Raw genomic sequence first — 16581 nt, forward strand, 5'->3', positions numbered from 1 at the left:
AGTAAGTAAGGCATACAGAGGCTATGACTTGGAGTTTACTGTCTAGAAAAGTAGACAATAAATAAATATGAAAAATTTACTCATGACTGTGCCAAATGCGGCACAGCGATGTAGGGTGCTAGTGGAATACTGTGTGCTGAGCATCTTGTAAGTTACTCTTGTAAACTGAAACAGTAAAGTTAGTAGATTTTAGACATGTGACCTATTTTCAAAACTGCAAAACTATATCTAGCACCTCTTTAATTTCAAATCATTTCTCATCAACAAGAATCAGACAATGCCATACAACAGATGTGGCGTTATAACAGTTGCCAAGTTTTTTAATCTTTAAAAGAATCAGTTTATTACCAACTAGAGGCCTGGTGCACGAAATCCGTGCACTCAGGGTGATGTTCCTCAGCCCGGCCTGCACCCTCTCGCAGTCCAGGAGCCCTCAGGGGATGTCCTTCTGACGGCTTAGGCCTCAGCCAGCAGTCAGACTAAGAATATCTTAGTGCTGCCCCGGAGGCGGGAGAGGCTCCTGCCACCGCTGCTGTGCTTGCCAGCTGTGAGCCTGGCTTCTGGCTGAGGGCACTCCCCCTGTGGGAGTGCAATGACCACCAATGACTCCTGTGTGGAGCGTCTGCCCCCTGGTGGTCAGCGTGCGTCATAGCGACCGGTCATTCCTCGTTTGGTGGAACTGAACCAGTTGCTATGATGTGTGCTGACCACTAGGGGGTGTGCGTGGAACATGGCAGGATGGTGGAGCAGGTACGAGGGGAGGGGGCGTCAGACCAAGGCAGGGTGCCAGTCACTGTCATCTGGGCAAGCCTCTGGTGGTTACTAAAAATTCTTTGCTCCCACTCGCTGTGGTCCACCCGGCGCTCGCTCGCACCCGCTGCTGGCGCTGGGGATGCCACTCCCAGTGCTGATCGCTTGGTGCTGTCAGCGGGTGCAAGCAGCGGCTGCTGGCCCAAATCGCCCCTGAGGGCTTCTTCACCTCCCCCTGCTCCTGAGGAGCGACTGAGGGCCCAGGCCCCAATTGCTCTGCACTGTCAGCGAGGCCAGCTGTGGGAGCGGGGCCAGCTGTGGGAGCGGGGCGTGGCTGCCAGCAGAGAGGGGACCCTGTCTGTGCGCAAGGGGCCAGGCCGGGGCCCGGAGGATGGGCCGAGACCCGCCCCTGTGCCCACCGCAGCCTCCCGGCCCACAGTTCCTTTCAAGGTGCACGAATTCGTGCCCTGGGCGCCTGGTATAGGATAAACATTTCCAGAAAGCAATGTTTGATTACAGCAAGGATGGACTACTTTCCGATCACACCCACTTTCACATGCTGTTGGCTTATCAAAAACACACAAAAATCCCTTCCCACCTTGGGGATGGCCTAATTTTCTAAAAAGTAAGTGAAATAACAGGGGATTCCTCCGCTGTGTCAGGCACACAACTTGGCGCTTTCAAATCTATTACCCGATGATGCTCAGAACAATCCCAAGAGAAATTTAGGATTATCCCTACGATCTTGAGTGTCACATCATCAATGAGGTTTCTCAGGACCAACCTACTAAACAGAGCAACTGCACCCACTCTCTACCCCCTCGCCCTGCTCTGTTTCTCTCCAGAGCCCCGGCATAACGGATGTTACTTATTGAGCATTAAGTCGTCCTTCCCTTCCTCCCAGACCCCAAGAACGCACGCACCTGCGTGAGAGCGTGAGCTCCTGCACCTGTGTCAGGCACGGTGTCGGGTCACCAAAGAGGCTACAAACGGGTATGAGGCCATGCTACAGCGGAATGAAAATAAAAGAGAGACCTTGCCACTAGAAGCTGGGCGTCTGCTTACACTTGGACGGCTCGCCTCACCGAAGACGAAAGAATAGCCAGGATGGGGAGGGAGCAAATAAACAAAAAACTAGTTGAGATGCCGGACGAGGGTCATTTCCAAGATTAGCCTGGCCGTACCTGGTGCCGGGAGAGGGCGGACTCCTCACCCGCGCTGCCGAGGCCCCGAAGGCGAACCACTAGGAAAGAGCTGCCTTGCCCGTCCCACAGGAAGAGTTCTCCGCCGAGGCCCAAGACCAGGTTTCTCGTCAGCAACTGCGGCGGCGGCGGCAGCGGCGGCGGCGGCGACGAAGACAACGATAAAGAACCCGGTTTCTCGGCCTCGGCCGGACTCTGGTTTTTCAGTCCCTCCCGGAGCCACGAGAACACGACGTGGTTAGGAAGCCAGGTCTGCCACAGCTCGCCGTCGCCCGAGAGTCCCTCGGCGGCCGCCATCTTGGCCCAGTTGCTCTCCTCTTTCCAATTGCTCAGCCCGCCGCCGAGCGCAGCCAATCCGCGGCCGCCCGCCCACTGCTTTGGCTAATCAGCGAGCAGGCAGCCCGGAAGCACGAGGCTAGGGCTAGGGGCTAATAAAGCGAGGCCAGCCTATCAGGCAGCGGCAGCGCTAGTGGAAGGCCAATCGTCAGTCAAGCCACAGGGGGCGGGACGAGAAAGTCGACCGGCCAGTGACTGTAGTTTTGGAGCCGCGGAAAAGTCTAGAACCTGAGAGAGACTGACTTCTATGACTCTCACTGCTTATGGGACACTTCCACCTGGGTAAATCTAGATATCCAAAGCTTTTCCTCGAGACTTAACTCCCTCGATCCAGGGTGGGTTAACCTCACGGATGTCACTACCGCAATGACCCATCCTTGGTTTGCGCAAAACTGACTCCTTGTTGGGACGGCCAGCGGAACACTTCCCACTACGATCAGCAACCAGAAACTACAACTCCCAGGGTTCTGCGCGCCCGCGGGGGCGGGGCTTTCTGGGGGCTACTCCCGCGGAGGGGAGATGGCAGAGCAGTCTGGGTCTCCGCGACGCTCGATGTACAAATTGGTGGGCTCGCCTCCGTGGAAAGAGACGTTCAGGCAGGTGAGTGTGGGATTTGGGAAGCTCTGGCCGGGCCGTGGTCATTCCCCGAATCCCCCCAGGAACCGCTCTCCTCAGTGCCTTCGCCGGGTGAGGCAAGTGTCAGGAGTGCCTGGCGGGTGGAGGTGGACCTGGGACTCCAGACTTCCCGCCTGTAGATCTGGGTCTTGTCCATCGCTCTGCCGCCTCCCGGAATTTCTGGACCCCTGGGTGCGGGATTAGCCCGGGCCGGACCGGCCTCAGGCCCGTTAGTTTTGGATTTGGGTTTGTTTTAAATTCGAAGTGTGATCATTGCCATCCTTCTGCACTCTGCAATAACAGCACCTGCTCTTGTTGGGTAGTGGGCACCGAGAAGGCACTTTGTTTACCTCATGCAAGAGAGAAATTATTTCTATTCAAGATAAAGCGTCTGTTCAGGAGAGCCTCACTTACTGCCTTAGCAGAGTTGTACCTCATCTTAGTTCTGACCTACTCTGAACTCAGCATGCTTCGAGTAATATTGCCTATGACTGCAGGAATCTCATAAGTAGTAGATATAGCCCAGGAATATAATCTGATGCTAGAAATGACTGTTGACATCAGGGTTTCTCAACTTGGCCGTTGGCATTTTGAGGAAGACAATTCTTTGTTGTGGGGTGGTGGTTCTGTGCATTGTGGAATGTTTAGCAGAATCCCTGGCCTCTACCCACTGGATGCCAGTAGCCCTGAAAATAGAGTTATGACAACCAGCAATGTCTCCAGGCATTGCGAGATGTCCCTTGGGGGACAAAATTTTTGCCCCAAGTTTAGAAACACTGTTGTACAGTTAGGTGACTAGTGTAGCCATATCTAGAGCAGCAAGAATTTGGAAGCAGTCTAAATGTCCTGTATAATAGGACAGTGGATGTTGAGCTGTTATCATCCCACCATTAAAGAAGCTGGCATTGAAGGTAAAATGTGAAATACGGTGACCTGGAAATATATGAACACAATATTGTAATTTCACCTATCTACATGTGGATAAGGATTAGAGGGGAGTATGCAAAATTAACAATAGTTTGGATTACAGTTGATAATTTGTGTCTATAAGTTTTCTTTAATGTTTTAATAACTAAATCTAAGAGGTGTTGTTTGTTTGCTTGCTTTTTATGGAATTGCCTTTACCCCTCCCCTCTACCCCTTCCCTTCTCCCATCTTCCTCCCTTCTTTCAAGGGATGCCTGGAGAGAATGAGAAACAGCCGGGACAGGCTCCTGAACAAATACCGACAGGCGGGAGGCAATCTGCCAGGGAGAGCTCAGAGCGCCCTGCTAGCACAAGAGTTGATGGAAGAAGAATGGAATGCTTGGCACTCAGTGGAAAGCGGCCCAGAGGCCGTGGCTCAGGTCAGGCTGGGATGTGTTTTCAGGGAGGGCGCTACAGCACCAAGAACACCTCGTGTCCTCTCTCTGCCTCTTCCCCCGAGTCCTCTAAACCCTTATAGTCTCAACCCTACATTCGGGATTCTAACAGCCTTTAACCCAGTTTCTTCTACCTTTAACATTAGTCTCTTTTAGATTAAGGGTTCCTAAGTACCAGACTGTTGACCTGCTGCATCATTGCATTATTTCAATTATAAAACTAAAAAGAAAATAATTTTACTCCTTGGCTACACTCCTCGTAGTTTTGATGCAGTAGTCATGGGGCTAGGAATCTTCCTTTTTAAGAGGGTCTCCAGAAGCTTTATGATTCTAATCTCAGTCAGAGTTGGGAGCTGAGTGTGGATAGGAAACCTGTTACCAGGTGTCAGGAAAGCACTGGACTGGAAGTCAGCAGCTCTGGAATTCTGATCCTGGTTTGGATGTTGCTTTTTAACTCCACTCTGCCTCTCTGGCCTAGTTTTTATACTTATGAAATGAAGACAATAATTAAGTATTTTGAGTACTATATAAGAAAACGTGGAGAACTGCTTTGAAAACATCAAGGCTCTCTAGAATAATGATGCATATTTCAGTATCTCTTATGTGTCCTATAGTATGCCAAATGTTTGTGTTATATAATCACAGTTAGTACTCAAAATAACCTTCATAAGCTTCTCAGCTAGGTTTTATTCCCATTTTGATGTTTACAGGGGTTAGGAACATTCTGGCGGTCACATAGCTTGGCAGAACCACATACTTAGCTGCTGCCCTATATGATCTGCCCCCAATTAAGTGCCATTATTTTGTTACTGGGTAGTTATTTCTTGATGCTTTCTCAGCATGACCACATTACCCCACTGTCAGCACAGTCTAGTGGTCGGCAAACTGCAGCTGATGAGCCACACGCGGCTCGCGAGCCGCGGTTTGCCGCTCTGTTGACTGAGTTTGCCAACCACTGGCATAGTCTTCAGAAGGACAGGACTCACTGATTTCCTCAGGTAAACCTGGGTTCTACAAGCCAACCTCCAAGTATGAATCATCATGGGGCTTGTCAGCTGATTATAGCTTCAAACCCCTGATGATCCCACTTTCTCTTGCAGTGGGAGGAGCCGATGGACTTGGCTGAGCTGGAGGAAATCCAACAGGAGCTGGTTGACCAAGGTGACCTCTGAGAGTGGTCTTTCCTGCCTATACCTAGCCACTCTAATGCTTACATTTATTCTAAACAGAGTTAGTTCTTAACTTCTACGTCTGCCTGCAGTCGAGCATCCAGAAGTCTCTGCTTTTACTCAGAAGTCTTGACTGGCTGTCTTCCTAGTAATACGAGTCTTAAGTATGCTCGGTCTTGTGCTCAGACTTCTCATCCCATGAGAAGTCTATAACTTACAACTACCCTACAAGGCACTAGGAGACAGAAGAGAGTGGCATCTCACACAGGCTGAACAGCTAGTGGTGGAGTTGGGAAGCAACATCAGTTTTGTGAAGCCAGTTCCCATGCTTATTCTACTATCCTACAGTACCTCTCTACTAACAGATGAATAGTAATCCTGTACCCTGTAGGATACAGTGCAGGATCACTTCTCTTGCACAACTTAAGTGCCTTCTCTCTCATCCACTCTTTACTGACTACCCAGGGTCTTGTGAGCATCTACTCCCTGAGGCATTCATAGCACCGTACAGTGCACAATTTAGCATCTTACATAATTCATTTATTCCACATTGCACTATTTTGACTAGGCTCAGTATCTATCATCTGTAAAATAGAGATAATAGGCCTGCCCTATAAGTTTGTGTGTGTGTGGAAACTTATGTTTAGTAATACGTGTAGAAGACATAGAGAAGGGTCGGCATGTTGAAAGCTCTCAACAGACGAGGATGCAAGACCATGGACTCTTGAGCGTGGCTGCTGAGGTTCACTTCTGAGCTTGACCACTTTAACTGTACAGCACGGGGCAAAGCACTTAATCGCCCCATGCCTCAGTTTCTTCATCTTTAAAGTAAATAACAGTAAACAAATTAATATGTGGAAAGGACTTACAATAGCATTTGACAAATTGTAAGTGCTATGCAAGTGTTAGTTGTTATGAGTAGTATTGATTCCAGTTAGACTGTAGATTTTTAAAAATATATATTTTATTGATTTTTTATAGAGAGGAAGGGAGAGGGATAGAGAGTTAGAAACATCGATGAGAGAGAAACATCAATCAGCTGCCTCCTGCACACCCCTTACTGGGGATGTGCCTGCAACCAAGGTATGTGCCCTTGACCAGAATCGAACCTGAGACCCTTTCGTCCGCAGGCCGACGCTCTATCCACCGAGCCAAACCGGTTAGGGCAGACTGTAGATTTTTAAATTTTTTTATTGATTCACCCTTCACCCTCACCTACAAAACATATCTTAGTTTGAAACTAAGATTCACTAAATATTTCTCTTGGGGTATGTTTAACTAAAAAATCTGAAGTGATAAGGATTCACTGTGTTCTGCCCATACTCAGTCAGATGGAACACACTAGAACAGAGATTGATAAACTTCCTGTGGAGGTCCAGATAGTAAATTTTTTACGCTTTGTGGTCCATGCTTTCTCTGTTGTAACTCCTCAGTTCTGCTGTTGTAGTATGGAAACAGTCAGACAATACATAAACACATGAGCATGGCTATATTCCAGTTAACTTTATTTAAAAAACGGAAGTTGGGCTGGATATGGCCTGTGGGCTGTGGTTTACTGACCCCTGAGCTAAAGTCTAGACTGTGAGCTCATCAAGAGCAGGGACCATGTACCCCATGCCTGCCACATCCCAGGTGTTGTTGCATATTTGCTGAATGAATGAACACAAAGATTCTGAACAACGCAGACTCTGAGCATAGGGACATTGGGAGACTGATCACTTTAGACTCAGGGGGTGGGGGTGGGGCGGCATCAGAAAGAAGTGCCCTGTACCTGTCAGCTTTCTCCAGCTGCCCCTGGGACCCCGATTGACAGTCTACATCTACTCTATGGCCTCCGGTGATGTGTGGAAGTCCTCTCCTTGTTCCTTGGCCTCTCCACGTCACCTCTTTTGCTCACAAAGTGAGGCCAGACAGGAGGGGAGGAATCCAACAAGAGGAAGCCTGACGGAAGAGTAATATCTAGTGATTGGTAGCATGATTTTACCTGAATTTTTCCCGGGTGGATGAAGCCTTTGAAGGTGAGGTTAGCACTAAAGAGAGGACAGCTGGGTGCAGCATGGTGAAGCACTCCCCCTGTCCACTGCCTTGCAGAACAGTCCATCATCAGTGAATACGAGAAGAGCTTGCAGTTTGATGAGCAGTGTCTCAGCATCATACTGGCTGAGTGGGAAGCAAACGCCCTCATCTGTCCTGTGTGTACAAAGTAAGAGTTTTCCAAACCTTTTCAGCATTATTGATTCCAAAATGAGTGGAATTTCCCCTCCGCTGGCCATGAAGCTCTGGGATCCTAATTCTGCCTCTAGGTACAACCTGAGAGTAACCAGCGGTGTGGTCAAGTGTCAGTGTGGCCTGTACATCCCATCTCATGTAAGTGTTACACACCCAGATTTTGTGTCACCTTTGTCCACATGTATCTGTTTACCTTAAGACCCTTCAATAGTGTGCTGGAGCTGACTGCACATCTTTTCCCAACTCATGTTCAGTTCACATTGGTAGCTTGAAATGAGCCATGGTGAGAATATATACAGCATGGAAACTGTAAGCACTACAAACCAGGGTGGCCCTTGCCCTCACCTCAGAGCCATTTGTTAAACACGTATCCATAAAAATTGTCCATATATGAAGATACACCTACACTCAGAATTTAAGCTTCAGTGATCTTAAAATACAGAAGGAGCCCTCTTATCTGACATGACAGGGACTGAAAGTTTGTCAGTTGATTTGAGTGGTGCATTATCAAAATGAGACATTTATAGTAAGTTTCAAGCATATAAATTTATTTGCCAGTCTTTGAGTAGGGTTCTGCTGATTGGAGAGCTGAGTCTTTTTTTACAAACCACTCTTATAATGCATTGCCTAGAGCGTCTAGTTTGTTTCTGAAAAGTGCATTGAGAAGCTGAGTGTACAACTTCAGGATTTTCCTCCCTATATTTTATTTAACAGCTTTATATTTTAAGCAACTCATCTTTTTGAGTTTCCTAAACATCCCACTTATTACAAAAAGAAAACTTTGTTTTCTTTCTCTTATTTTTTTGTTTAACACAATATGTAATTACTCAGTTACAGTAGCAAATTCACTTAGCACAGACAGATCTGGGGCCAAGCAGTGCTGGCTCTCGGTGGGGATACATTTGGCTGGTGGAGGCAGGAGCATAAGGAAGGCTCTGAGAGTCCCTGTGCTGTGGGTGGCCGGGTGCTTTGCAGCAGGAGAGGAGAGGCAGTCAGGTAGAGATTGGCTTAGAGACCTTTTTAGTACAATCATGAGCCCAAAAGCACTTTTAAAGGTCCAAGGAATCAAGGCATCACAGATACAGGTTATCATGAGGAATCAGGTTTTTCTACCTGTTGATGAGGGAACTAAGATTAGGTTGCAGTTTAACCTTTTTATTTTTTTAGTCTCCAGAATTGACAGAGCAGAAACTCCGTGCCTGTTTAGAGGACAGCGTGAATGAGCACAGCGCCCACTGTCCTCACACACCTCAATTTTCAGTCACTGAAGGGACAGGAAGGAAGTCCAGTCTTCTCATGAGCTGTCCGGTAAGCCTCCCAGGGGACCCGTGGTAGGGGCAGCTCTGTGTTTGGTTTTATCCCTGCTCTGGAAGAAATAATAGCTTGGAAACAGGTACATGTTTAAAAACAGTTTATTCTCTGAGGAGTTTACTTGAATAGGAAAGTGAAGGCGAGGAGCCCGTTCAATGAAAAGTCCAGTCATTCCCTGAGAGGGGCAGGACAGAGGCAGCACAGCATCATGGGAGGTGCATTGGACTGGAATTAGGAAGCCTAGCCCTAACCAGTTTGGCTCAGTGGATAGAGCGTCGGCCTGCGGACTGAAGGGTCCCAGGTTTGATTCTGGGCAAGGGCATGTATCTTGATTGCAGGCACATCTCCAGTGGAGGGTGTGCAGGAGGCAGCTGATCGGTGTTTCTCTCTCATAGATGTTTCTAACTCTCTATCCCTCTCCCTTCCTCTCTGAAAAAAATCAATAAAATATATTTAAAAAAAAAAAAAAAAAAAAGGAAGCCTGGCGGCACTGCCTGCTCCTGTTTGATTGGCAGCAGTGGCCTAAGGTGAAGCTGATTGTTTCATATTCGTAAGACCCAAGTAGGCCAGCCTGGTGCCAGTTTTACATAGGACACGGAACAGGAAGCACAGTAGGGCAGCATCAGGCTTGCCTCCTCAGCAAGAATCTTCACAGAGGACCAGGGGCTACTGTCTGGCCCCCTAAGTGACAACTCGGGTGTGAGGGAACAGGACCACACAGGTGGACGTAGAGCCACCCTGGTTTAGAAGCCTACGCTTGCTGTAGGAACCAGCGTCTCTTACAGTAACCTATGGCTGTAGCTTCAAGGTCCCAAGCAAGGGGAACTCTGGTTGTGAGCACGCTGCACTTAGGGAAGTCCAAAACTGTGGCCTCCTCCTGGTATTCCTAGTTCTCTCCTGGCCCTCTCATTTCAAAGGCAGTTGACCTACAGGAGTTGTTTTTGTTATAAGCAGTATTCCCTAGTACAGCCAACATTTCACTTTATCAAGTTTCTTCCATAAGTTACCCAATTCTATTCATTTTTTAAAAATGTGTTGAAGACTTTTTAAAATTCAAAAATATGCATTCGCTGAGTTCAAGTCTAGGGTTGGTAATTAAGAGAACATAGAGCCCTAGCCAGTTTGGCTCAGTGGATAGAGTGTCAGCCTGTGGACTGAAAGGTTCCAGGTTCAGTTCCGGTCAAGGGCACATGCCTGGGTTGCAGGCTCGATCCCCAGTAGGGGGTGTGCAGGAGTTGGCCAATCAATGATTCTCTCTCATCCTCTCCTTTCCTCTCTGAAATCAGTAAGAATATATTTAAAAAAAAAAAAAGAGAGAGAGAATATAGAAAACAGGTAGTCAGTAGCTCTGGAGAGCTGTAGAAGGGCTTATGGGGAGTTCAGAGGAGGTGATTTCGTTTATGGATCAAGGCTTCCTGGAAGGCGTTTAACCTTGGCCTTCAAGTGCTGGAGGGAATGGATAGGGCAGTTAAAGAGGACCCGAAAGATTGCCCAGTTGCTTAGCTTAGTCCAGCTGCAGTCTCTGCTTACTTGGCCGTTGGTGCCCTGCAGCTCAGAGCAGGAGGGAAGCCAAGTGGAGGGGGAGGTTTGGAAGGGAGTGCTGTGGAGGCATCAGCAGTTGTGGGGACAGCATGGTTGACAATGCTGGCTCCAGGGGAGGAGGGAGACCATTGTTGGGCAGGAGACAGTCACACCAAGATGAGAAACAGGAGAGGGAAGGACAAAATTGTCTTCAGTAGCCTATCCCAGAGTTCACCACTTTGAAAAATAGGTAATTGGGAATTGACATCTTTCTCTTAAGGTGAAATCAAGAGCCAAGTACATTACCTATGGATGTGGTGTCAAGGTTAAGCACAGGATTCCTTAGCACTGCGGTGGGGCTGAGCTGTCAAGGAATCAGGAACCAGTTTTATATTCGAGTGCTTACTGATTGTTCGGGGAGACGAAGGGTGTGCTGGAATTAACGGGCCTGAGCTGACTGTAGTGAGTGCAGTTTGTACCTCCCCATGGTACACGCCTGTTTCAATCCTGTGTTAAGCTGAAGGAACCCCACCTCTTTGCTGAGCTCTAATAGCTGCCAACTCTCAGAGGTCTGAATAACCTTTCTGGTCACGGGGTTCCTGAGGTGAGGATAGCGATCAGTCCATTGCCAGGATTTGTAGTTTGCAGGTACTATTGCTGCTGAGAGTTTGAAAGGCAGTTGTTTTGAGACCACAGGACTGATACCCAGCCAAGCCTCTTACAGCTATACCCACAACTATTTAATAAGTAACTCAGCATCCTTCCATCATAAGTAGGAGTTTTAATGGCAGCATAAATGTGATTACTGATGACAAAGTTCAACAGTATGATAAAACTTAAGCTACTTTCTCTATTCAAATCCAGACCTGCGATGCTCGGGCTGTGATCATCTAAAGCCAGCCTTTACTCACATCCTTCTGCTGGGTTGGAACCAACTCAGACCGTCTGAGAGGGGCCTTGTAAATACAAACCTTTCATTTGTAACTTATTTTGTATTAAAACCTTTCAAACATCTAGGCTCTTGGTGTTTGGTTATGCAGTTTGAAGGGGAAGGAATACAAATAGAAAAGACAAATCACCTTAGAGATAAATCAATTTTTTATTGTCCATCATTATGTTATACAAAAATCTAGAAGAAATAGGTTTGTAAAGAAACAAATGAATAGCAAGTAAGAGGGCAACAAATAATTTAAATCTGAATTATTTTCCATGATATTAGGGTGAAAACCATTTTAAAGTACATGTTTGGCTTCAGAGGAGGTTTTGTTCACTGGCAAAGCCGGCCATAAAATCCAGGTATTCAGTGTCCTGTCTGTACTACTGGCTCTTGACAAAACCTTTGAGGTCTTCCAGAAAAGTTATGTACTCCTGGTGCTCCAGGGCTGTGCTGAGCTCCACCAGCTCATCTGCAAAAGTGTTGTCTACCCCCCGGTCCGCAAGGAAATCCATGAGGTGGTCATATAAGGCCTACAAGGAGAAACACCATCAAAAAAGTAGTATGACTTCGTCTGTAACACTTGACTGAGCACCCCATCTTATCAAGCACTCACCCAGTCCAGGGAATCTGTGTTGAGTGTGTAATTTGTGTCCTTCCATTCAGATTCTCCAGTGGACTGAAAGCTCACTTCCCTGATGGAGAAAATGTCACTCTCGCCCTCTTCTTCTTGACCAACCTGAGGAGGCAGACAGTAGTTGGGGAACTGAAGGGCTTTCCAAGGCGAGCCAGACTGGTGCACAGAAAGGGGACTATTCCGTACCTCATCTTCCGGGTAGTGACAGTCCAGCACCAGGGCCTTCTTGCCACCGCTCTTTATAACTTCAACCACGAAATTGGGAGTGGACGTCAGCTCAGGCTGGGGAAACAAGAAGCGCGTGCCCTTGTTGGTTGCCCGGACCAAAGGTCTGATGATTCAGGGGGTCTAGAGGCCACCGCTGTCAGGATATTACTCAGCCATTTTCAAAGTCTGGGCTACAGTGTTCCTAGTAAGGGTCGAGAATCTTTAACAGAGTATGAAAGCCACGTACCAGCTCCTTCAGGAAACTGGGTTGAAGTCTTCCTATTGATCCTTTCTAAAGGTAAAGACTGTTTGAGGGCAGATCATCTTATATTTAGCACAGTGTTTCACTTCTGTTAGCACCTACTTGTTTAAATAACATACTAGGTTTAGAATGAAGAAATCTGAATTCCAGCCCCAGCTATGTGCCAATTAACTTAGATCTAAACTATTCCTTAATCTTCCTAGAATGTTTTCCCATCTCTAAACTGCAAAGGTGGCATAAAGCCCGAAGATCTCTTTCCAACTGATTCTGTTTCAGGATCATCCTTTGGCCCAGGGCCAAGGCCAGTGCATTTGGCTGACTGGCCATCCGAATGTCTGAATAATCACAGCAGCTCTCCCTTTGATGGTGAGCCATCCAGTGTCAGAGATGCCAGTGTGCTGTCACCAGGAAGCTGTTTAGGTCTTGAGACAGTACTGTTACCTGCTTAGTCAGAAGGTCTGGGGACTCTGGCCCTCATACCAAATGGTTTTTAGCTCAGACACACTGCTTCTTAGAAGGTTTGAAGACTGGGCACCACCCAGGTCCAACCAAGAGGGCCAGCAACCCCAGGAAAGGCCTGACGTTAAATCTCCGATGTCCCCGGCTTTACTACCTTGGTTCAGTGGCTGGTGTTTGTTACCAGCCTGTGAATGTTAGAACATTCCTCACATGAAAACACTCCAAACGATAATCTCCAACATCAGAGATCTTCCCATCACGGAAGGGTTAGACAGTTCCAATTCCTTTCTACCAGGAGAACAAGCTCTTAAGCCTAAGTCTGCAGATGGTAATTTACTCAGCACCTGGGAAAGGAAACGGGCCACACTCCTGGTGCTAAAGCTGGCCCGAAATGGCTGCTCTACAAGTCAAGCCCCATGGACGGTGGTCCTCTGCCTTCTCTCCCCCCTTCTAGCATTATAGGAATTAAACACAAAAACAGCTCCTCAAGCCCCTGGGAGAGCCTGTCCGAACTGAGGCCCGTTACAGTGTTACAAGCTTACCTCCTGTTCTTCAACCTTCTGCCCCTGGGACTCCTCCTCCCCGTCAAATGTTGGTGGGATGCTATTGTTAATGTTGAAAGTGACTGTGATCCTAGAAAGTTAAAAGAACACACAAAGACAGGGTACGGTTTTAACTGAGTGTGAAGTAAGTATTGAGGCCTGCTACAGTTTAAAATGCTTGTTGAAACAACGTCTCTATCCCAGCCCGGCTTTACATTGTAATTATTACAACCTCCCAAAAGCCTGCTGCCTACATCCCACCCCGAGATGGACTCAGCAGGTATAAAATGTGCCTACTACGTGCCAGCTGCTGAAAGTCCAACTAATAGGCCCAGTTTCTCTCAGCCAAGCCAGCATCCCAAGGTTCACTGCCAACACTGGTCCACTGGTTATCTCACGGCCATAGCCAGTGGTCACTGCTCAGTCTTTCCAGGGTACCCTCCAGTGGCAGTGAGCAGCTGAGCAGCTGGTGGGATGGATTAGATGCCTCCTTTAAAAGCTTTTTTTCCATCAGAAAACCTGCCCGCCCCTCAAAGGTAAGAAGGAGCACTAGAGAGGATCAGCTAAGGCCCAAGAGCAGCCCTGGCCCCCCAGGAAGGCTAAGCCCCACAAAGAACAGTATGCTGCAACACAGACCCAGGCTTCAGAATGCTTGTGGGGAGTTGTAATTACAAAGCAGGCCAGGAGCACCGCCTAAGGACAACTTTAAGGCCCAAGAACCCCGACTGGACAAATCACGTTCCAAAGTTTGAGGCGAAATGAAAAGTGACGTGAGATCTGGAACTAGCACTGCGGCTGTGCTACTCCAGCAAGCACGATCGGCACAGGGCACTCCACAACTGTGCCCTCTGGGGCGGTGCTGACTGGCTGCTTTGCCAGGAAGCCACTTTCCCATAGGAACAATGGTTTCCGGTTCAGCCACAAAATCGGTCTAATCTGCAACAGTGCTGACCAAGTGGAGCTCCTGGGCACAGAAATGCAACCGTGGCCCCAAAGTGGCTGCTATACTCACTCTAGGAAAATGGTTTAGGCGAGTTACAGAATACACCCCCCTAGTAACCAGCCCCTAGGAAATCTGTGTGCAGTGAATGAACTACCTGGAACTTAGGAAGTTACCCAGATGAACCCATCTGGCTTGGAAACCATGTGTCAAAGTACCTGCCTTGACAGGACAGGTTCTGAGGGTCCTGGATTTAGGCCCTGGAGTCCACGGGCTCCCAGTACTTACTTCTCTCCAGCAACATTCCGGAACAATTTGGCTTCTGTCCCATTCACTTCCAGATCCCAACCTCCAGACATCTTAGGGAGGGACTTATGCTTCTGTATCTTCTTTTCCTCCTTAATTTCATCGCTCAGAAATTCAACAAAAGCTTTGTCCCCTACAATGAAAATCCAGGTTACAGAAAAAGAGTAGCCCGCCCCGCGGTGTGCCTCAGTGGCTGAGTGTCGACCTATAAACCAGGAGGTCACAGTTCAACTCCAGGTCAGGGCACATGCCCAGGTTGCGGGCTCGATCCCAGGTGAGGAGCTTACAGGAGGCAGCCGATCAATGATTCTCTCTCCCTTCCTCTCTGAAATCAATAAAAACGTATTTAAAAATTAAGAAAAAGAACAACCCATCAGTCCCAAGTGACCCAGGTTACTCTAGCCAGAAATCTGGACTTAAGACTGTTAATCCCTCTCTGGGGCTTAGTTCAGCTCACACCCTCTAAGCCTAAGTGTCCTTATCGGTATAAATGCCATCATACTATCAGTGGGAAGCTGAGCTTGATTCTGGAAAAGTGATTTGCAACAAAGAACATACCATATTCACACGAAGCAACGAGTTCTCAATTACCTTCTTCCTCTTGCCAAAAGACAATAACCAGGCTACTTTCTTTTTTAATCCTCACCGGAGGACATGCTTTCATTGATTTCGGAGAGGAAGAAACATCAATGGGTGGACTCCCTTACACACCCGGACTAGGAATCCAACCGCAACCTGGGTATGTGCCCTGACCGGGAATCGAACATCGCTTTGTAGACCCTGCAACCCACGGAGCCACATGGGCCAGGCTAACCCCGCCACTTCCTACCACGACCTTGGGCCTTCCCAAAGTTCCGTTTTGGAGAGACTAAGGATAAAGCCAGATTCCAGGGTTTGACTGGATGCCCCAACCCCAAATGAAACGCATTAAGGATGGGGAAAGGGAAATGGGATCAAGTCACATGTGGGTTTCATCCGCTGGTTCCAATAACTGGGAACATGCTCCGGACCTCGCCGGGCGGCGCGGCGTGGCCCGCTCGTGGTCCCCATTTACCTGCCCGGCCCCTGCCCCATCCGGAATCTGCCCCTCAGGCCCGGCCCCCGTGCGCGAGCTCACCTTCGGTGTGCAGCCCGCCGCAGCCGCAGCCGCAGGCGCAGGGCCCGCGAGGCCGCAGGAGGCTGGGCCGCCGCTCCGACCCCGCGCGCACGCTGAGGAGCCCGAAGGGTCGGATGCAGGGCCGGGGCGCGAGCTGCAGCAGCGGCCGGAGCGGTGCGGAGGGCGAGGCGGCGCGGAGGCCCGCGACGGCGGAACCCAACGCTCGGGGCACGCAGCGCAGCAAAGGAAGCATCGCGAAGGCGACCGCGGCAGCTGCAGAGGAAGACACGTGAGGATGAGGACGACCTAAGCCCAGGAGCCCCACGAGCTCACCGCCGGAAGTCCCGCCCCGCCCCGCCCGGGAAAGCGCTTCCGCACGGTAGCGTTGCAGGTCAAGTCACCGTGGGCAGGAGCGCGCCCTCTGCTGGGATCCTCCGGCGGCGCAGCTTACCCGGGTCAAGTCCGCTAACTGAACTTTTTAGCTGGCCTGAGTCTGGTGTACAAGGCTTTCTGTTTAATTTGCCAGCATCACTTCTCTCCAGTGGCTACTAACACTCCAAATGTCCATCTACTGTCTCAAAGCACACCAGGTGTTGTTCAGTGGGTCAAGGGTTCGATTCCTGGCCAAAGGTACAGGTACCTGGGTTGCAGGTTACATCCCCAGCCCCAGTTGGGGCGCATGCAGGAGGCAGCTAATCAATGATA

The 16581-nt window shown here is 48.9% G+C and overlaps 3 protein-coding genes across 12 annotated transcripts in view; 1 reads left to right on the forward strand and 2 right to left on the reverse strand.

Annotated features, from left to right (window-relative positions):
* Positions 1-2275, reverse strand: part of NUP88 (nucleoporin 88) — a 41084-nt gene extending 38809 nt beyond the window's left edge. For 7 of the 8 annotated variants that reach the window (XM_054709759.1, XM_054709757.1, XM_054709758.1 and 4 more), the window contains exon 1: positions 1935-2259. In XM_054709759.1, coding sequence (XP_054565734.1) covers positions 1935-2249 — 315 coding nt within the window. In that variant the 5' untranslated portion in view covers positions 2250-2259. Of the gene's footprint in view, positions 1-1934 lie in introns of all 8 variants that reach the window. The other variant, XM_008156731.3, reaches the window with a different exon arrangement.
* Positions 2276-2500: 225 nt separating this feature from the next.
* Positions 2501-11509, forward strand: RPAIN (RPA interacting protein). Of its 3 annotated transcripts, none has more exons than XM_054709737.1 (7): positions 2501-2888; positions 4078-4248; positions 5364-5424; positions 7524-7635; positions 7736-7799; positions 8829-8969; positions 11135-11346. In XM_054709737.1, exons 1-7 carry the CDS (start codon positions 2808-2810, stop codon positions 11267-11269), a joined length of 765 nt encoding a protein of 254 aa, XP_054565712.1. In that variant the 5' UTR covers positions 2501-2807; the 3' UTR covers positions 11270-11346. The 3 variants fall into 3 exon arrangements, with proteins under 3 accessions (XP_054565712.1, XP_054565713.1, XP_008155012.3); XM_008156790.3 differs by lacking the exon at positions 11135-11346 and adding an exon at positions 11358-11509 and having other exon boundaries at positions 2504-2888; XM_054709738.1 differs by lacking the exons at positions 7736-7799; positions 11135-11346 and having other exon boundaries at positions 2502-2888; positions 8829-8935.
* A 64-nt stretch (positions 11510-11573) lies between these two features.
* On the reverse strand, positions 11574-16217 carry C1QBP (complement C1q binding protein). The gene is made up of 6 exons (XM_008156732.3): positions 15898-16217; positions 14763-14913; positions 13535-13625; positions 12251-12346; positions 12044-12166; positions 11574-11960 (listed from the first exon to the last, which is right to left on the reverse strand). The coding sequence occupies exons 1-6, from the start codon at positions 16127-16129 to the stop codon at positions 11811-11813; spliced, it is 843 nt and encodes a 280-aa protein (XP_008154954.2). The 5' UTR covers positions 16130-16217; the 3' UTR covers positions 11574-11810.
* Positions 16218-16581: the final 364 nt, after the last annotated feature.

Source organism: Eptesicus fuscus, chromosome 20, assembly GCF_027574615.1.
Source record: "Eptesicus fuscus isolate TK198812 chromosome 20, DD_ASM_mEF_20220401, whole genome shotgun sequence".
Lineage (NCBI taxonomy): Eukaryota > Metazoa > Chordata > Mammalia > Chiroptera > Vespertilionidae > Eptesicus > Eptesicus fuscus.